The sequence below is a fragment of the Coptis chinensis genome, unplaced genomic scaffold (assembly GCF_015680905.1).
Source record: "Coptis chinensis isolate HL-2020 unplaced genomic scaffold, ASM1568090v1 utg2625_pilon_pilon, whole genome shotgun sequence".
In the NCBI taxonomy this organism is placed as follows: Eukaryota; Viridiplantae; Streptophyta; class Magnoliopsida; order Ranunculales; family Ranunculaceae; genus Coptis; species Coptis chinensis.
Window position 1 is genome coordinate 136,608 of NW_028238133.1, and position 21,128 is coordinate 157,735.

Sequence of the window (21,128 nt, forward strand, 5' to 3'; positions counted from 1 at the left end):
AACGTTTCAGTTTCGCCTTCCATTTTATACTGTCCTTGATCTTTGTCATGATACAGTGATGGTTGCCTAGCACTTAGCCACTTATACATATATAATCATATGGAACATACATGTAATTTAGAGTCGTCATTCTCCACTGGGGGCTCCCTCAAGAGGACAATATCCTAACAAGTAACTCTTACATTGAACGATCAAGGATCCAGGATTTCACAAAATATATATAGGTACCAGAATGGCAGAATCCCCCATAAACTTAAACTATGGGAAATCTAATATAAACAAAAGCAAAATACATATATGGCCGTTACTGAAGATGGAATACATGTTTGATTCTGATAAAATGAATTGAAAATGGAAAACAGCAATGCTGTTTCTCTTTTGGCAGGGCTTCTGTTTTTATCTTCTGCCACTGCCGGACGTGCGGTTAGCTACGTAGGTCCTGAGGGAAGGCGATTGTGTAAGCCGGTCTGGCATAACTGTTGTATTCAGATTGCTATTCATCTTCTTTTGCATCCTTCTCCTTGCCATGTAGCCTCTGATCCACGGGGTGACATCCTCATTGATCTTGATCATTATGAAAAAAATGATGCGGTAGATGATAATCATGCTAAAGAGAACAGTGAGATCCACCCATTTTGAGCGGTTCACATCAATCTGGAACACATTTTCCAGGATGTACTCTCCGGGGATCTTGATGGGATTGGGAGGCTGGTTGTCAAATACGAGTCCCCTCAGATCATTTTGGTATTGTCCCTGAGTTGAACAAGTGCAAATATGTTTGATTACACACAACTTCTTAGCAAGTTTTAAGTTGTTCTACAGAAACTTAGATGGTCTCCAAAATAGTTGTTCTATATTACCTGAAGAGCCCAGAAATGGAAACTAATGAAAGACATGGGGTATCGCCAGAAGGGTTTTGGAATGTCCTTTGGGAGCCGAAAGTATCCAGACACCAGCATGAAAATTCCCTGGTTCATAACACAACTTTGTCAAATGATGTACTCATATGGTTTCTCAAGAAAGGCCCACTCAGTCTCATGGCCTTTTAAAACCTCAAAGTAGGGTCTCAAATCTAGAAATACTCGCACTTTATATTTTCTTGAAAGGTTACTCGAAGAGAGAATCCATTATATGGATTGTATGAGTGTTTATATTCAAGGTTAACTCGAAAGATGCAAAAACTGGGATGTGACTTCAACTCAAGACACTTTAAAAAATCAATTAACAAATGAGGATTACAAGCCTTTATACAGAAATGATAGCACGCCTTACCTGAATACCAGCTCCAATAATGATTCCCATGAGGAAGTTGGGTACCACGCTGGCAATGGCCATCATCAAGCTCTCGACGACTGTGACACTTGCATAAAGGCACAAGACGAAGAACAAATAATGAAGAAATCCTGGATGAAGGCGAACCATGAAGTAGCAGATGGTTCCTGAAATGAAGGTTATCATTATGAGGAAAGGCATTGCAGAGATTGTGTTGCTAACAACAAATGCCGTCACACCATAGTGACCATTCAGCCGTTCTCTCTGGAAAACCTGCAGGGACACCAAAAAGAATGCGACCTCGGAATTATAACTACAGCTTAAAGCATTCAGAGTGTATTATAGCATTATTATTCAATAAACTCACCTTCATATCTTCCACAAACGAAGGAAATCCTCCTATTGACATGAATGTGACAAACCCAAAGACAAATGAAGCACATGCACCCCTTGCCTGTTTCAATTTAATCACAGAAAGTTATGCCATTAAGCTAGTCAGTAACAGGTAAGTAGATGGACATCTCAAGGGATATTTCACCCACACGAGATTAAAATACAAAAACTGTTTAGGCATCTTTTCCGGGATTATGAGAACAGTTTTTCTTTTGTTTAATTTTTGCCTCCTCATCAAAAGTAGGGGATATTTTTGTTCTTATTCACTAATTCAGTCTATAACCTTATTTGGTAAAGCACAAATACATAAAATATCAGGATTTGTATTTAGGAGGTGATATATCATGCAAAGAGTGACAAAATGGCAACGCCTCTAGACGATCTGATAAAGAAAATACCAGGATGGAATTGTAGCCAGTCCCCACGTTGAAGTAAATTGTGCCAATGCAGATAGTAACCACGACATAAATTACAAGCCTCAACCAGTAATACCCGAAATCCCTCGACATATTTACAAATGAGCGTTTTGTTAAGGTGAATGCCTGCATCAAGAAAGTAGCCTGACTCCCCCCAGAATCCAGTACAGTTCCTTTCTGCAAAGAAGAAAAAGCCAGCCATGACTTTGAAACTTATGTAGACACTACAACAGCCCTGAAAATGTTTAATTTTGTAGGAGTTGAGAGTTGGACAAATACTCACTACTTTGGAGATTTCTTCAACTCTTGCTTTGGCAGCATAACTATAATGGGAAGAGGTGTAGAAGTTGACAAGAGTACGGATAGCTTCTGCCGTGGTTATTTTTTCAAGAGGATCATCCGTCCTTTCAAACTGAACAAAACCAATTTAATAACAAATGTATCACTAAAATTAAGTTATTGGGTACTTCTGTTTAAGCAGATGGCCCATAAGTAATCGACAATCAATACCAGAGAATCGGATTTGGAAATTGGTACCCTCAGTTTCATTGATCCCTTCAGTGTAGCCTTCACCTTATCAAAGTCGGAGTTTACACACCTTAAGAAATGATCGGATGGGTTTCTCAGAGCTGGGCAAGGAAAGCCAGCTTGTGCAAAGAACTACAGGAAATAACACTACCAGTCAGAGGACGTGTCTCCAATAGACTGTAAAGAAAATGGAGTACATGGGAGAGAAATGTTCAACCTCGTATGCCTCTGAAGCCTGTCCAAAGTAAATAGTCTTGCCTCCTGAGAGTAAGTACAAGCGATCGAAAAGCTCAAAAACCTCGCTGCTAGGCTGATGAATTGAAGCTATAACTGTTCGCCCGTCTCTAGACAGACCACGTAACGTTTGGGTTACAAAGAAGGCCGAAGCACTGTCCGCAAACACAAAGACAATCAATGGCTAAAGATTTGACAAATACGTACGTTTAATGATTTAACAACTGAGTTTCTGAACAAAAAGCCAGAGACTAGCCATATCAAGAGAAAAACAACTGAATTCTAAAATGAAATGGGAAAAATATCAGGTATATTTCAGATAAAATGAAACAGAAAGTGCCCAAACAAAGGAGCAAAGGATGGCAAAAAAATAAAAAACATGACTGATGAAGGTGTTTACTATTCCAAATGCAAATAGAAAGATACGTATTAAACACGGGGGGGGGGCGTGTTGATACTACTGAGTATATCTTTACAAAAGAAGAAAACAGATACAAGACAATGTTGGGGACACACCTGTCAAGTCCACTTGTGGGCTCATCAAGGAAGAGTAATCTGGGTCTCATAAGGATCTCAAGGGCAATGCTGACTCTCCTCTTCTCTCCTCCGCTGATCCCACGCAAATGCCAGTTACCAATAACAGTATCTGCACAGTCTTGAAGGCCCATTTCGATAATGGTACTCTCGACTAGAGCTTGCTTCTCGGACCAAGGCATGCTATCAGGGAGACGGAGACGAGCAGAGTAGGATATTGTTTCACGAACTGTCAAGGTACCAATCAAGTTGTCATCTTGGGTCACATAAGCCTGAAATTGATTGAAAGTTTAAATGTAAATACATTCGTCTTAGGCTTGGTAATTAAAACATTCATTAATATGCTCATGAAGAAAAGATTATCAGTTAGATCAGCCAAAAGAAATTAAGCAGTGATGAATAGCAAAGAAAAGAAACAATCCTAGCTCCGACCCAGTACGTTAATGTTAGTTAATTAGTATGTAGGGCGATGAAATGGAATATATAGATAAAGATGGAACATGGAATTAACGAAAAGACATACAGCGGTGCCAAAAGAGAGCTTGGTCTTCCTTCCGTTGAGGAGAATGGTGCCAGCGAGGAAGGCATTGGTAGCGAGGCGGCTGGAGAGGGCGTCAAGCAAAGTAGATTTACCTGAACCAGAAGGACCCATGAGTGCCATGAGGCTTCCGGGCTCGGCATACCCGGTGAGACCTTCCAAGACTTTCTGAGTCTCTCCATTACTAAGTGTGACCATCACTGTCAGATCTTTCCAGGTCAGTCTTGCCGACACGTCTCCGATGAATTCTGTGTCCGTCTTCTCCTTCCATATTGTTTCACTCAGAGGACTCAAACCGCCGACCACAATACCACCTCCTGTTGGCTTGTTCGCTTCTATCTCCATTATCACATGATTTGCAGCAGAATTCCTCATTTCGTCTAGCCTCTCTCTCTGTCTCTCTCTCTCAAGTGTACCTGTGGGATAGACACTCACACAGAAAAAGAAGGAACTGAGAGAACAAATTAAGAAGGGAGGTTTGCTTATCTTTCTTTGTAAACAAGAAGAAGAACGTATGAGAAGCTGAAAATGAAGAAATGAGGAAGGTGTGACAGGGAAATGGGATGTGTGTTGGGTTTGACTGAGCGATGCAATTGGAATGATGATCGAGTACTAGTACTCGTAGGACTATATTACTGATTAATATTAATTAGTTAAAAAGGAGAGTTGATAAGGCAGGATCGCCATTTACCAACAAACAAGCTAAGCCATGCACAGTTTCGGGAGTAGGAACTAACCTGCAGCAGGATCGTCTCATTCGTTCAGGATCATCGATCGTGTTTGCTTTTGGTGTGAACGTACGTTACTACTGGTTCGTTCATGAGTACGTACAGAGTACAGACTACTTGATCAATCAATATAATCCTTCCCGATGATCAGTTTCCAGTTAGAAATAAAGAAGATAATTTAAGTGTTTCTTCATAGTCGCTGCTTTAATCTTAACTTCGTTCATTAATGGGCTCTTGTGACGAGTTGGTAGATGGGTGTCATTTAATGCAAAAGCCAACCCCCATCCTTGGCTTCACTTCAATTGTCACTAGTACACTTATTATTGTTAGTGATGGAGTGTGGGAATTAAATTGAGTCGGGCTTAGTGTGCTCGGGTAGGCACTTGGCAATCAGGCAATGGGCTTGATCATTGAGAATATGGTACGGGATAGGGCAGTGGCTCATATTTTTCCCATGTTACCGGATTTTTATATCAAATACAAGTACAACGCCTGACTTTTCAGTTTATCTTCTCCGTCTCGCATTTCGATGCATTCTTCAAATAGTTAATGTATGTATATATACTAGGTATTATCCGTGCTTACGGCACGGTTTGTTATTAGGTGTTTATTAGTATTAATCTTGGTACATTCAAATATTTTCAAATGTGTAGGTTATGTAGGAATTTGTAGACATTTTATTTTGAAATGGTACTATACGTTGTTGTATATGTGGCATATGTTCAAAACTTGCATGTTCAATATTTACACTCTAGATATTACCGAAAGCACAAAGTGCTACTGAAGTTAGTTTTGAAATAGTATTTAAATTGATCGAAGAAAATTAAAAATAAAATAAAAAATAGTAGTAAACTTAAGATAAGTCAAATCTTTTTATTCTAGTTATTGGTTTTAAGCCCAGTGTCTCTTAACTTCTCAAGTTGATAGCTAACAATACTAATCTGTATCTACGGAGACCCTAACAACATAATAAAAGTACACTACACGTTTTTGTCAACACACAATAAGTTGCCAACTATATCAATAATTAAACTAACAACTGCCAAACATTAACATGTTTCTTCTTGATGTAGTGAGAATCAAGTATTCTAGTCTACCAAAAAAATCAAATATGTGAATTAGAAGGAAGCTTTCCAAGAGTGCATGAGATGTCTCCAGCAATGCGAAGTTACATACAACTTTGATAAAATTCAATATATACAATCCTTAATTATGCTCTCACTTATTATACTACTTGCTCAAGTTCATAGATTGCCTCAATTACAATGCACGTTGGGCCATCAAAAGTGAAGTTTCACTGGAACAATGTCGTACCGAACTCTCCATGTCAATCAGTAGTTCGTTCTCTTGAGAAAATACACATATCATTTTCTCAAGCCCACGAAGCTGGTCACAACAAGCCACCAAGAAAGCAGAACTACAAGCATTAGTAGATCAGATGAAGACGCTATAGGAGTCGTTCATAACACTTCAACAAGAGAATCAAACGATGCACGAGCACACCATCTCCAACAGCAACAACGACACTCCAGATGCAGTGGATGGAGAACAACGCCGTCACAACCCTCACCAACACCACCAATCAACGACTAGAAGACTTCTCACAAAGACTGAAAAAGTAGTATATGTTATATCTTGTTGAATTAACATGAAGATATATCAATATATTTACATTAGTCCCCAGAATATTCTTATGTTAATTAACTATCTTAAGATACAAGGGTTTAGAATAACCTTAGAGTAAATATTAATTACTCTAAGGTAATTGGGAATATATCAACGATAGGCTGAGCATAATTATACTACAAAAAAAAAAAAAAAAACCGCTGTCGACGGAAATTTTTTTGCTAGCAAAAAAGTATTGTCATCATCAGGGGTTGCCTTCAATACTGCGGAGACTGTACATGAATTAAAGGAGAAACACCCGATGCAACAACCACCTGTGAGACCAACTGTTCCTCTTCCTCCGTGGTGGCCATTTTTGAGGACAACATCCACTGTTTTCCCCTACAAATGCACCTTGTTATGTTTTTGTCAGACCTGAGTTGATGATGCGCTGATCTGATGGATGACCTGGATGAGGACGACCTGAGCTGAGGATGACCTAACTTGATGATGTGTTGACCTGATGGATAACCTGGGTGAGGACGACCTGAGCTGAGGACGACCTGGCTGAGGACGACCTGAGCTGAGGATGACTTGACTTGATGATGTGCTGATCGGAAGGATGACCTAGCTGAGGATGACCTGAGCTGATGTAAGTCTGCTTGAGATTGGTTGAACCAACACCTTAGTTGACCTGAAAAGGAGCGACCTGTAAGCTGGATTCCTGGATCTGTATTGTCACTGATTCCTGGATCTGTATTGAGGAAGACTCGATCTCGTGGTAGTTGCAGCCCTCGGGTTGGTATGGATAGACTGCAAGTGATCAGTAAATATGAAGTATATCTTTGCAACATAGAAGTGTGCACAAATTATCCGAATTAATCGAAAGTTTAAAGATTAGTATAAATAAAAGATAGTTGAGTATTGACTTAACTCTTAGAGCGCTGACTTTTCGCTTGCTGCCATTGATAGTTGAATGGAACAATGCTGACTGTTCTTCCATGGTGGTTTTACCAAGTTTCGTGGGCTTGAGAAAATGGTGTGAATGCTTTTTCTCAAGAAGATGAACAGGCAGACGGCGCCAATGTAGAGGTACAACAGCCATGACCTTATAATCTCGGAGAATAGGGTTTGTATAAAATATTTGACTGAACTCAGGTCGGTTTTCTGAGTTGTCTACGTATCCAGTTCTCTGATGAACTGGAATCAAGTAAGATGTAGTTCATTTTGAGTGATTGAGTTGGAGATGGAGAGAATGTCAGCCTCCCTTGAGAATAGAGAAAATGCCTCCTTTTATAAGCGTAGATCTCCCTTTTGTGCTGTCTTGATGATTGCTTTTACTCCTTCCGTTATGAAGTAATGATCTGTCATTAATGATGTTGTTGACCAGCTTGCAGCGGTTACGTTTCCTAGGTCGTTTGGACTACCTGACCTTAGGTCGTAAGCACGACCTGCTTGTAGTCTGGGCACATGGTCTGCCACGAGTGGTTGAAAGTTGAGGGTACTGACAACCACTGAAGACAACAAAAAGACTCTTGAACCTAAGTAACTATAACTCAAGGGAATTCTCTCAAAGGTGCCACGTGTATAGCTTTATTGTGATATTGAGAGGGCAGATGACAATGTTTGAACAAGGATATTGCAGTCTGTTGTGTGTGAGGAATGAACATCCGAAGTAATTGATTTTGTAGTACAAGCTAGCAAGATGGACTCAGAAATGAGTACATCTCGCTAGGGACTTGAGATGTAGTGATCTTGTTTTCTAATGAAAAGCTATGTAACTAATTCTTGCATGAGTAGGTTAATCCTTTCCATATCATTCTCTCTCTATCTCATTTAATAAAACAACTTGTAATTTCTAGATAATTTGTGTAATAAGTCATTTTTAGGAAGTAAAAATCTATCTATCAAATCTTTTTCACTAGTTCCCTCTAAAAGATAAATTTCAGCTGTGATAATTGGCCTAGTCCTAAGGTTTGGATGAACATCCTTACTCTAATTATACTCGCGAGAAAATGTGAGTAAGGTGACATTGAATATTAGTATCTTTTGAGGATTCGTGTAGCAAATACAATAATCTATCAAAAGAGCTAACATCAAATTTCAAACATTGCCGGATCAAACCGGGTCACCCGCTGGTAGGCGGGGAAATATCAAATGGCTACCAGACGCTTTTAAGGACTAAAGGAACATCCCTAAACACCTAGATTAACTCAATGGGGAACCCCCCATCTCTAAACTTTTCATCTCTTTCATTTTATTTATTTCTGTTTCCGTTTATTTGCATGGAACGCGCCCTCGGACGGCTCACCGGAGGTTTTTTTTTTTTTTTTTCCCCACAAGAGTTACCTCGGACCCAGACTTGGAAAAGGATTTGCAGGAACTTCTAAAAGACTCTGTAGAAATATGTGGTTCTGCAGTCAGAGAAAACTCGTAGATGCGTGTGTTTTCCTAGTAGACGCGAGCCTTACTCTTGTGAGCTAGTTTATCAATCGTGATCTCTAGTGAAATTTTATTTCACCAGTTCAAATTTCGTGGTCGAATCAATCGTTTCAGAGCGGGGATCGCTACAGATCTGAGTGTCTCACACTCTTGACTCGGATTTCATCAGTACGATCAGATTTCACTAAGTACACGAGAGCTCGATCGGACGCTTATTTCTTTGGCAAAGTGGTGGGACGCTCACAGGTTCTATGTTTTACATCTTTTAAATTGTACGGCTATGCTATGATACGTATCATATATATTCATGTTTTGTTTGTATCTATGTAATATATATTTTGTTAGAACATATAGATATATTAGCATGTTAGAACATTTTTCCATATTTACCATATCTATTACCTTATAAGTGGTTTAACATTGCCTAATACCATCTCTATACAAATAAGTGGTATGCCCGTTAACACACACACACATATATATATATATCAGTAGAATATTTTTGCCGTTTAATTTATATATCTATCTACATAGCGAATCTTTGCATGATAGTCGATATATACACATTAATATAATATCTTTCCATGGTAGCATATATATAAGTATGGATGGAATATACTTGCATGTTGGCATATATAAGAGCATCTCTAGGTGGTGGTAGTATACTCTTCAAATTTGAAGAAGAAATTTGGAGAAATTGGTCGCAAATTTTGACCAATTCTAACTGGTCACAAATATCGACCGTAAATACGATTGTAGACCCTACCACGCGCGCCAGTACTATTGTCGCGTGACATTACCATCGCCTCCCCAAGTTGAAAAAAAAAACTCACGACGATATTTCCACTGTCGCACCAAATTAAAAAAGTAAAAAAAATAACTCGCGTGACATTAGTAATGACGCTCGCCAATACCACTGGCGCGTGATGCTGGTCAAAGTTAAAAAAAAATTAAAAAAAATAAAAATCGGCGACATTACCAATATCGCTCCGCATCTGCATCCAAATTGTCAAACTTGCGAACAAAAATGTGAACGGATAGGTGATGCGGCCAAATATACTACCACCTAGAGTTGGAATTCTAGGAAATTCCGAATTTTTCTTCAAATTTGAAGATTTTGACAAATGATACTACCACCTAAAGATGCTCTAACTTTTGAGTTGTACACATAGTAATCGTGATATTTTTCTAATTGGAGTAAGTTGGGAGGTGTTTTAGTATTTTGGCTACGGTTATCAGAATCACGCATGTGACCCCAATTCGGAAAGATCTCGATGCCACATATTATGAGCACGTGTCAACAATATTTGTGCAGTGAGTTGCTTTTTTGGTCTAGTTTGGAACGCATTGGTCTAATTGGGAAATTACTATTATATTTGCGATTTGCGACATATCTTGATTTTGGCGTTTCAACACAATGGAAACATGAGTCGATTCTGGAATAGGAACAGAAATTGGGAACTGGTTTCTTCCCAACTCAAGAATCGATCATGTGCCGTGGGATCGAAGTGATAAAAAGATAGATCCTGTGCCATTTATTTATAGAAAAACAAAAATGAAGAATCTGGTGTTGGGTTTCTTGTTAGGGGCGTTGGCGATTATCGTGGCCGAGGCTCTGTGCGTGCTTCTACTCTGGAACCGATTTTTGTTGAACAAGAAGAAGAATAATATTTCGACATCTGAATTGGACCATCATCAACAATCCCTTGCTTTTGCTCCCTCCAAGCAGGTGCCTACACTCTCTCTCTTTTTCTGTCTACCCACTCAAACCAATCAATTTATTACCTAGAACAGCAATAATAATAATTGTAACAAACTAATAATAGTTAACGTGCTACATTTGTTCTTAAGAGGTGTTAGATGCTTGGACAGGTGGTGGGGCTTTCCCTTTGTTGTTTGGCCTATCCAATTTTAAAGTTAAATTGATTTTGGATTGTATGGGTAGCTTCGGCTTAATGGAATTTCACTTTACCCAACAAAAAAAAAGGGAGCTTGCACCAATTTACTAATCAATGGGGTTTGTTTAATTTGTATGGCATTAAGAATAACTCGTAACCTAGGCATCATGCACTTCATGTGTCTTCATTGTCTCCTTTCTTTTGAATTATGCGTTCTACTTATGCTTCTTGTCTTGTTGAATCAAGCGTGTATATATGTAGGAGATGGTTATATGAACTCCACCTTATAGTGACTCCAAAAGTTACTCCACTCCTAAAAGTGGACTTACAAGATGAATTGAGGACTATTTTTTTGTCAAAAGTTGTACGGAAATTAAAAAAATATGGGCCGTTGGATAATCTCATAACATTATAAACGATTTTTGACGAGGCTATACATCTTCAAATGAGCTGATTTTTTGTGAGGATGATCTCTATTGGGTGGAGAACATCTCCACCAAAAATCAACTTCTAATTTATTGTATTTAGTGGTGGAGTCTTTTTGGAGTCACTTGAAATGGAGTTCATATAGCCATATATATATGTTGTTGAAAACTTAGTGTAAAGCAAAACTAACTAAAAATTTACAAATAAACGTTTTGATTTGTGCAAAACTTTGTGTCCGGATCCTATAATAAGCTAAGTCAATGGAATAAGTTTGCTCATACTGGAAATTGAAAATCTGTCTATCACACACTGTCAGATATCTAAGCTCCTAAATACTGTTTTGTAGACTATCTGCCTTCAGTGTCACATTGTTACATAATTAGGATGCGATGAATTCTACCTCATGGATTAGGAATCTTAAGTTTCCTAATAATTTGGTTCTTTGTTGCACTGTTTTAGGAGTATATATGCTTACGTGGGAGCTAATTTTTTTATCATAAGTTGGATTTGTTTCCTACTTAAACTCTTAAGATTTTGTTAGAACTCATATCTTGAGGCAAAATATTTAATCTTAGTCCCAAATTAACTTTATCATATTAAATCTGGACCACCACTTAGCTCTTTAAGTCCTCAGGACCAGTCTCTCCTATTATGTTAGATTGTATGGATTCTTGGAGTCATAACTATATATATTCAACCATTAGTGTTTCAGTGTCATAAGATGACAATGAACCTCTGTTTATACTCCGAAACCCAATAAAGAAATTGTGTCATCTATCTTTTATCTAGTTGCTTCACAGCTCGCATCTTTTTTCATAAGCAAAACATCTTTGACTCACATACGCACATTTTATTTTGTAATATGCTTATAACCTGGGAAGGGTGTGGCACATACTTTTGTGATTTATCTGAAATTTAAATTTATCCTTTGTGCATTTTGTGATGACAGGGAACAGTTTGGGCATTAGAACCAGAAAAGGTACCAAAGGTATGGTCGGAGGATAAAGTACTCAAGGAGCAAAAGAGTAAAAAGGAAAATTTGGAGGTTTTACCTGTCAGGAAACATGCAAAGATCGAAAACCATTCACTTATTCTGAAAGATTCAGATGGCTCTCAAGCAACTATCAAGCTTGTTGGTTGCACCATATTATCTGTTTCAGCGTCAAATCTTTCCTCAAGAAAGTGGTAATCTCCACAAAATATGTGCTCTTTTAGAATCCTAGAAACATGGGTGTGGAAATACAACATTCTCGTTTATTTTTTAGTTTACTCCTGGAAACATGAACACATATAGACACCCGTACACACTCAGGCAGGAAATCTCCCATGCCTATAGCACTCCCGCCCAATTCATCCATTAAATCAGAATATGCTACTTAAGTTTCATCCTCATACCTTTGGATAGACTTGTGCTTCAAGCATATGTCGGCGCGCCTCCTGCATGTTTTCATTATAGTGCATGTTGGCATGCCTCCTGCACATGTTGGCCCAAGCACACACTGGTTTGCCTTCAGCAAGTCAAGTTATAGCACACACACATTCCTACAGCTCGTCTTATGTCATAGATATTTAGGCATTCAACATAGATTCTTGTTACTCATCCAGAAGACTGTGATCGACTGTCAGTCTGTCTGGTTGTAGCCAAGTTAAATGAACAATTTTTTTGTGGTACTCAATTTTTTTCTATGATCTGATCTTTTTGCCCGATGGCCACTTTAGGGCCAAAAGATACCCGATTAAAGTTGAAAGCGGAAGCTCTGTGATTTACAAAGGAAGCAGAACATGTTACTTGTATTTTGAAACTTCTTGGGAGAAGGAATCATGGTGTAAAGCCCTCCGACTTGCTTCCTGTGTTGACAAGGAAAGGAAAACATGGTATGCTGGATTGAGCAAAGAGTTCCATGATTATCTTACATCCTTGAAGGCAGGATATCCTTCATTTATGAAACCCTCCACAGGGTTCTTCAGTGAGCCAGCATCGGATAGGGCTATGAGAACTGATGCCTCTTCTTCAAAGGTTCGCCTTTTCATAAAAAAGCTTGCAAAGAAGGCTTCAAAGAGTGGTTTAGAAAATAAGGGAGGTGGGATATTCTCTTCAGCGAGTGAAGAGAGAAATATAGGTGAAAATTCTCATCCATTCCAAGATTTATATTCTACTGAATCCACAAATACTATTTCAACACAGACAGCCGCCAACAGTCAATTAAGTGAGGACACAGTTCCACCATTGCAATCACCTTTTACACAGTCAGGAAGCCATGGTCAGATCCCGGTCATCTCTGATGCAGATTTTGATGTCAAACTTCCTATTGACGAGGGGACACTATGCTGGAATTTGTTAATCTCTCGGCTTTTCTTTGACGCCAAAAGAAATACAGACATGAAAAGCTCCTTCCAAGCACGGATTGAGGTTGTCAATGATTACTATTTCATGTCCCCTTGTAAGTTAAATGCATCACAAATCTTGGTGAAGTGGATCATTGTTATTGATGGACCACCACCCAGGAGGTTGATATAATCAAAATTAAATCTTTGAAGCATATGAATCCCAATAAGACAGGATATCCCAGCTCCTCCAAAAGAGGAAGCTTTTATATAACAGTTGGTAGGATTTTCACATGCTCAGTGTCATATTTTAAGTGTGTAGGATATTCTATACGGCTTGCCTGAACACAACCTTAGAGATATCAACTGGCAGTCATGCCCATCAGGTGCTATGTCTAACAGGGTATCAAGAGAATGTAGAACGGATATATGATGTTGCTCCTTTTTTATTTAGAACTGATAGGAATAGGATGTTATGATACTAATCACCGCTCTCTGTTTTTTTTCCTGATAATAGGTACAGTTGGCCTATGTTTATTTCCAATATTTAAAAGTTTACCCCTTTGAGACCACATGTTCTTTTAAGTCAAAAAAGTCATCTGATTCTTCTTATTCATCATATTTGTATGCTACTTCATACTTGATTCTGGTCATCTTCATCTGTCATTACATAGTGTGAGTGTAAGTTAGATGCTTAGACACCATAAAAACTCTAAGAAATATAGTATGTATCTTCATCTTTTTGGCCAAGTTACATTGACACAGACACGTGTGTCCATATCCAACACGGATACGGAGTGTCTGACATGGCGAAATATCAAAAACTAAGGTATATCACACAATATGTGTGCGTGTGTGTCCGATACGGACACATGGATACGTATCTGACACAGATTATTTTTGAAATATGGTGTGTCCATGTAACACAGCTTTTTGGACCACTCGTTTTTGTAGAACTTGATCTCTAGTTGGTATACTAATTTATGTTGATTTCCTGATCTATGTATGATTGGATGATTTGGTTTAGCAAAAATAACTAGTATATGTTTCTCTAGATGTATGCATAGAGTACTAAAAAATTTCATTAATCATCAACAGAGAACACTTTCCAACATGAGGACCCCAAGTTTCATCGGTGGAGTCACATGTACTAGCTTAGATCTTGGAACCATTCCTCCTTATATCCATAGTATGAGGGTCCTTCCGACCGACATGAACGAGGTTTGGGCCATGGAAGTCGACATTGAATATTCTGGTGGCGCGGTAGTAGATATAGAAACAAGACTTGAAGTTCGAGAAGCTGAATTTGAGAAAGTACATACAAGTTTAGACTCGGGTTCTGTTAATGATGTAACATCAGATCTTCTTGAAGGTTTTGAGCATTTTGGGAATCAATTGAAGCTTCCAGGTGAGAAAGTTGATGAAACAGAGAAGAGGGATGAAGGGGATGTTAAGTTTGGTAAATGCTGAATAGAAATATTTCTATCTTCACCGACAAAAAGAAGAAAATGTTTTCCATATTGAACTGACTTCCTATGTCATTATCATTTTCATTTTAGTCCCAAATTTTGATCAGCAACAACAGTCCTCTTTCGTCAGCTAATTCTACCAGTTACATAATTTGTCATATGTCTTATTTCTTATACGTCTGCTATATTTCTCGAGATTGATACTTCAACTCTCATAGTAATTCAAACCTTTCGGATTGTTCTATTTGGAAGGAGTTGAGATTTAGATTATTGCTAATGAAGAAGAAAGTCTGGAGAGAAATGAGAAAAAAAGAGGATACGGCCTTGGTTAGTTTTGGCCTTGTATCACTCCAATATGTATAAGAAAATAACTGGGTTTAACATAAGAAATTGGAATGCCTTCATTGTTTGTTTTCATTCCTTTTTTTTTCGGGCTAATAGTTTATCTACAATAAGAAATTGTGTGGACACATGCAAATGCTTTACAGTAAAGTTTGAGTCAGCAAATAGCAATTAAATTATTAATGCAGTGTTTTCGATTTGGAATTGATTGCAGATGGAATGAAAAAGAGTAATAGCTGGAAGTCATCTTACATTTCGAGGTGGAAGTGTATTCTGAATTCCATTGCCAACCAAGTTTCACAGGTTAGTATATCATAATACCCTGTCTAGGCAGTGACCTTAATTTGTACACTTGTTATAGACAGCCAATAATTATATAGTTTTAGTAATTTGTTGTCACTGATAGAAAATCAAAATTTTACTGGAGTATAGCAGAATTAAAACTTAGATAGCTGTAGAGCGTGTCTCATGCTGATATAAGGGCATCAATTAGAAAAGGGAAACACACTCAAGAGTCACACTGTTTTGTAGCTAGTGCCTTCTATGTGTTGCTGCATATCTTTTCTGTTTTATCTGTCTCTATTACAGAACCATTTGATTGTCTAAATGCTATGGATAATGTCATTAGTGGGTATCAGGGTTAGGTGGGCTTCGTAGTTCTTTTTGCTCCTTCCTCGTGGCCTGAGGTGATCTCCTCTCACCTCCCCTTTTGTATAATCTATCAGTTAAATTAAATTACCAAAAAAGAGAAGGGCGATCTGAAACCAAGAATGGATCTGAAAATTACTAGGCTTTCCTCCCAAACATGCACTGATTGTCTCTACCACCATCATACGCTTGTCACAAACTGTTCAGTCCAGCTTTTTCTGGAAGTTCAGCTGAAAATCAGATGGTTTGGCTTTTGGAATTTTCTAGAGGTTGAACTTCAGAATCCAATAAATATTGATTCTGAAAGTGAATGCTATAAGTCATCATTACCCAATAGTTTTGCTTCTCTTCAGGTCATGTCAATGCTTCTCTAAGTCCCATGTTGCGATCTAAGTTGGTTCCACTCAGTTGACTCTGCGTTGGAGTTCAATACTTCACAGCGTCTTGGGAGTGGTTGTCTGCCACAATCATCTGAGGAAGTAGAATGATGTTTGATTCCTTCGACTTGTTTCAGAACAGAGGAAGTGTACAAGTCTGTGGTTTGGTTGGCCCAACTTTTGTTGGCATTGGGAGTTAAAGCCACTGCTTGAAGAATATTAAACTTGTTTTAGTGATTATTTTTTGTAAATTTGTCAGTAGAGTTGGATGTTTTAAGCTATTGTTAATTTTTTGTTTTCCTCTTGAAGGTTCCCATATCCTTGGCAATAAAGGTTTTGTCAGTTCGAGGGACATTGCGGATACATATAAAGCCACCTCCTTCCGACCAGCTGTGGTTTGGATTCACATCAATGCCTGAGATAGACTTCAACCTGGAGTCTTCGTAGGGAGACCACAAAATTTCTAAGCGCACAAGTAGCTTTGCTCCTGGGGAATCGGTTTAAAGGTCGGTTCTGGCAGATGTTCTCTCTCAATTCTTTAATTTTTCTTTTATCTGAATGAGGATATTCTGTACTATATTTCTCTGATAAATTTACATATATGCAGTATTCATTTCGCCTAGCTGATATAGTTATAATTCAATGTGGTCACTAGAGAGGGTTTGGTAGTTATCCTGGTTCACTATGGGAATGTTATGTAACATTGAGAAGATTTTCTTATGTCACTCTTGCAGGCATCCATCCGTGAAACTTTAGTACTTCCGAACTGTGAGGGTGTATGCATCCCATGGATGTTAGCAGAAAAGGATGACTGGGCTCCTCGAAAGATCGCGCCATTTGTCTGGATTAATCAAGAAACTGTGAATGATTCTATGCCGTGTGAAGTATCCAGCTGTCAACCTTGTGATGCTACAACCAAACTTGAAGCTAACACATCCAGCAAACAAGGCGCCAACTGCCATATAGAGGTCAAGCGTGAAAACCCTGTACCAAGTGTTCAGCAGCTAACTCGTGAACTAGCTGGGGATTTGGGATGTTTATCCCAAACTGGCTCAACTCCATCATGTTCCAACAGTTCGTCCAAGCCTCTGCAAGAATTGAGAACCCCACTATTGATTACAGAACCATATGAGACCAACAATAGCCGACTGGAAAACCCAGATAATCAATCAGCATCAAGGTCAGTTTCAGTGAGAGAGAAGCAGACACCCATTGGCGACGATGGGAATTCAAAGAGAGTTGGGAGGAAAGCAAAGATGATGGATTTAGGGAAGAAGATGGGAGAAAAATTTGAAGAGCAGAGGCGTAACCTTGAAGAAAAGAGCAGACACATTGTTGAGAAGATGCGAGGACCATGATTAAATACCTAACTGGTTCTCCATATTGAGCAGCTTCTTTTTGTAGTAGATCCCCATGTATAGATTCATTTCTGATTATTACTCCTATATATATTTGTTCTGTCCGGAAGTGTCTATAAAATATGATGTCTTGTAGTGCAAAAGGGAAAAGAATGAAAATCCTTGCTTTCACAATTTGCGCTCTTTTCTTAATGAGTATCGCAGAATTTAGTTGTTTGTTAAGTAAAATATGGTGGCGAGTGGCGACAAGTGCAGTGAATTTTGTGGGGTAGGATGACATCATAGGTGAACGAACTTACTATCCCGTAACATATGACTCGGTTGAATAATCAATGTTATTAGAGCATTCCCAATTCCCAATGCAGGTGGTTTTGGGGGGTTTGTCGGTTTTTGTGAAAAAAGGGTGTGCAATGCAGAGGTGAAAAACTGGTGACTATTTTCTCCAGTTAAAATCAAAGTGAAATTTTCCACCGAGATAGTGGCTGACTTGTTAACTTCGGACGGGATATTGGATTCCGTCTCGTGTGTTTTTTTCGATTTTTTTTCGAACGGAATGTTTCATTCCGTCTGACATGTTTTTTCGGTTTTTTTTTTAACTTCCGACAAAATACCGGACGGGATGTTACATTCCGTCTCAATCAAAAAGCCTCCAGACGGAATCCAACATCCCGTCCGAGATTTTTTTTTCACCTTTGCATTGCACATCTTCACTTTGTTTTTCACCAAAACGGTGAAAAGAGGGGGAATAATTGCCTATTAGGAATGCTCTTATGGTGACCTTCTGGAAATTCACTTAGGTGACTGTATGCTCTTGGGCCATATCGGAAATAGTGAAAAATGGCAATGGAAACAAAAGCCTTGTGTGCTTTATATTGCTATGAAACAATGGTGTATTAATTAATCATTTAATAGGTCCATTCACTTCGTTGTTACCAGATTGTTCTCCAAATGAGACGAGGCACACTATCTTTGCAAACAAAAGTAAAAAATGTCTTAAATTCATTGAAATTGCATTGCCAAATAAAAATGATCGAATTGTATTAATATGTAAATTTCGAACCAAGAAATTGGTCCCTAGGCCCATTATTATCGGGTGAAAATCACTCTCAGAATAAACATTTTTTTTTTAATCACTCTCAATGACAATTTTTAGTGAAAATAACATAAAAAACCAATTTTCGAAAGTGAAAATAACCCATAAAGACAAATAATCCGGATTTGAAATAAATATTTTCCGATTTTAATCTTTCTGTCATTTTGGTATAAACATTTGATTATATGACTGTTCATACCCAAATAGGTGAACATACTTCATACACTATGTTGATGTATGAACAATGATTGTTCATAGCTCATGTTGAAGTATAAATAATAATTGTTCATACCCATATGTATGAACAATGATTATTCATACTCCAATATGTGTTCTTACTGATCATACATTATGTTGATGTATGAACTTATAAACAGTGATTGTTTATAACCCATGTTAAAGGTATGAACGGTGATTGTTCATACTTTCGGTGTTCCCTACCGATCATATGTATGAACAATGATTGTTCATAGCTTCGAGGTTGAGGTATGAACAATGACCCCAAAAAAAACAATAGTGATAGTTCATAACTCATGTTGATGTAGAATATTGTCATATTGATTGTTTATACTCAATAGGTGTGAACAATGATTGTTCATCATACTTCTTGACGACCACACATTATGTTGAGGTATGAACAATGATTGTTCATAGCTTGATTTGCGTTGATTTGAGGTATGAGAATGAATTGTTCATAGCTCATGTTGATTTGAGATATGAACGTGTTCATACTAGATACACTAGGTCGTTTCGATTCGGGCGGACTGTTTATTATTTCGTGTCAGTAGTATACTTGACCTTTCATTTACCCAAACCATTTTTAATTTCGCGTCAAGGGTATATTTGACCTTTAATCTACCCTGTCTTTGTGAGTGATTAAAAAAAAATGGTTTTGAGAGTTACTTCCCCCCCCCCATCCATCCTGAAGAGTCACTCATTATACCATCTTGGTAAGAGAATATTTGGAGAGCTTTTAAATGTTGTGTATATTTAGTAAGAGAATATCTTGTTTTCAATAAATCAAACTTGTAATTGAAGGGGTAATTGGCTACTTACCAAATTAAATTTACAACGTAATATACACATTAATATGAAAAACGAGAAACCTTTAACCATCAGTATATATATCAGGTCAGGATGACCTTTTGCTCATCCGTAAATTAAATTTGTGAACAGACTAATTCCAATTTTCTTTCCTCGACATGGCTAAATTTTCGCTCACATTCTGCTTCTTTGCTCTCGTTGTTATCTTTGTTTCAGGTATCTCTTTTTTATGTTAACTAGTATTATGCCCGTGCATGCTTTTTGCATAGCTAATTTGTAAATAAACAAAAATATATGAGCATTTCTACTAAGCTAAAAAGTAAATGTATTTTATTTGTTAAAAAGTACATTGGCCACATGTCCAGTGTGTTTTGGGGAAAATATATTGAATCTAAATGACATATTTTCCCTTATTATTAATCAAATTTACTTGAATTTTTTTATTTGAATTTTTGTAATTTAATAAATAGAATAAGGGGAATTCTGTAAAAAAAAAATAGTTGAAGAGTTATATAAAATAATATATATAGCTTCTAGGGTGCGCAGGGTGCACAATAGCTATGGTGTGCATGATTTTGAGTCACACAATATAGAGGATAGAATCGGAAGAATGCGTGAACAAGTATATGCAATAAAATTGTGATAGATATAATATATCATCCATTATTTTTGGGACTCTCCATTATAATGATATATGTCATGTATCGTTCTCTGTTAAAAGGCTGATACATGTAATATATCATCTATCGCTTATAGGGAAATGCTTCTTGACCATTTTGTTTGTATGATACATGTCATATATTATCTACTTGGGACTCTCCGTACGAGTGATATATGTCATATCATTCTATGTGGGAAGAGTGGTATATGTTATATATCACCCATCATTTATGAAAAAATGTTTCAGGATTATTTTGTTAGTATGATACATGACATGTATCATGTTGTCAATTACGTTTTTACCCATTTAACTAAAATTTACTAAAACTTATGTAGCCAGTTACCAAAAAAAGGAGAAAAAAGGAATGAGTGGACCATATGCCTATGCACCGGTGCAGCCTGCGCATAGTAGATTTTGTATGCTTTATATTGAGTAGAGAAGAGATTAAGTTGTACGCCAATTTGCTATGAAACAATGGTGTATTAATTAATCATTTAAAGTCTTAAAATAGGTCCATTCATGATTTTTTTGGATTCTTTGTTGTGACCAGATTGTTCTCCTAAATTAAATGAGGCGAAAGGCACATATCTTCGCAACCTAAATTATTAAAAATATCTGAAATTGAGCAATTAGAGATTACAAATTGCCTAAAAGGGGTTCCTGACAATTAAAAGATTGTTCTCCAAATGGCGAGGCACATATCTCAGTAAAAATATCTGAAATTCATTGACAAATAAAAATGATCGAATTGCATTAATATGTGAATTACGAATTGCATATCTTGTATAGTTGTATAC

The 21,128-nt window shown here is 37.6% G+C and overlaps 2 protein-coding genes across 5 annotated transcripts; one reads left to right on the forward strand and one right to left on the reverse strand.

Annotated features, from left to right (window-relative positions):
• Window positions 1-162: 162 nt before the first annotated feature.
• ABCG11 (white-brown complex-like protein) lies at window positions 163-4,841 on the reverse strand. 4 transcript variants are annotated; one of them, XM_086587537.1, is made up of 11 exons: window positions 4,653-4,841; window positions 3,901-4,331; window positions 3,360-3,649; window positions 2,827-2,998; window positions 2,592-2,741; window positions 2,365-2,493; window positions 2,064-2,258; window positions 1,640-1,726; window positions 1,273-1,545; window positions 861-968; window positions 163-753 (listed from the first exon to the last, which is right to left on the reverse strand). In XM_086587537.1, exons 2-11 carry the CDS (start codon window positions 4,288-4,290, stop codon window positions 397-399), a joined length of 2,151 nt encoding a protein of 716 aa, XP_086443663.1. In that variant the 5' UTR covers window positions 4,291-4,331; window positions 4,653-4,841; the 3' UTR covers window positions 163-396. The 4 variants fall into 4 exon arrangements, with proteins under 4 accessions (XP_086443663.1, XP_086443664.1, XP_086443662.1 ...); XM_086587538.1 differs by having other exon boundaries at window positions 2,619-2,741; window positions 4,653-4,818; XM_086587536.1 differs by having other exon boundaries at window positions 2,619-2,741; window positions 3,901-4,345; window positions 4,653-4,816.
• Window positions 4,842-10,120: 5,279 nt separating this feature from the next.
• On the forward strand, window positions 10,121-17,707 carry LOC147473374 (uncharacterized). Its single transcript, XM_086587529.1, is given in 8 exon segments — window positions 10,121-10,419; window positions 11,964-12,199; window positions 12,734-13,424; window positions 14,438-14,798; window positions 15,365-15,453; window positions 16,485-16,640; window positions 16,642-16,681; window positions 16,887-17,707. Coding segments are annotated over 8 exon segments (2,394 nt in total). The 5' UTR covers window positions 10,121-10,245; the 3' UTR covers window positions 17,534-17,707.
• The last annotated feature ends 3,421 nt before the right edge of the window (window positions 17,708-21,128 follow it).

What these genes read in the sequence shown, in the direction of transcription:
- ABCG11 (XM_086587535.1), bottom strand. Translation starts at nt 4,672, where the DNA reads ATGAGACGATCCTGCTGCAG. An exon ending in TTGAAGAAATCTCCAAAGTA is followed by an intron (nt 2,259 to 2,364) that starts GTGAGTATTTGT and finishes TCTTCTTTGCAG; the next exon opens with AAAGGAACTGTACTGGATTC. An exon ending in CGTTTGTGGAAGATATGAAG is followed by an intron (nt 1,546 to 1,639) that starts GTGAGTTTATTG and finishes GTGTCCCTGCAG; the next exon opens with GTTTTCCAGAGAGAACGGCT.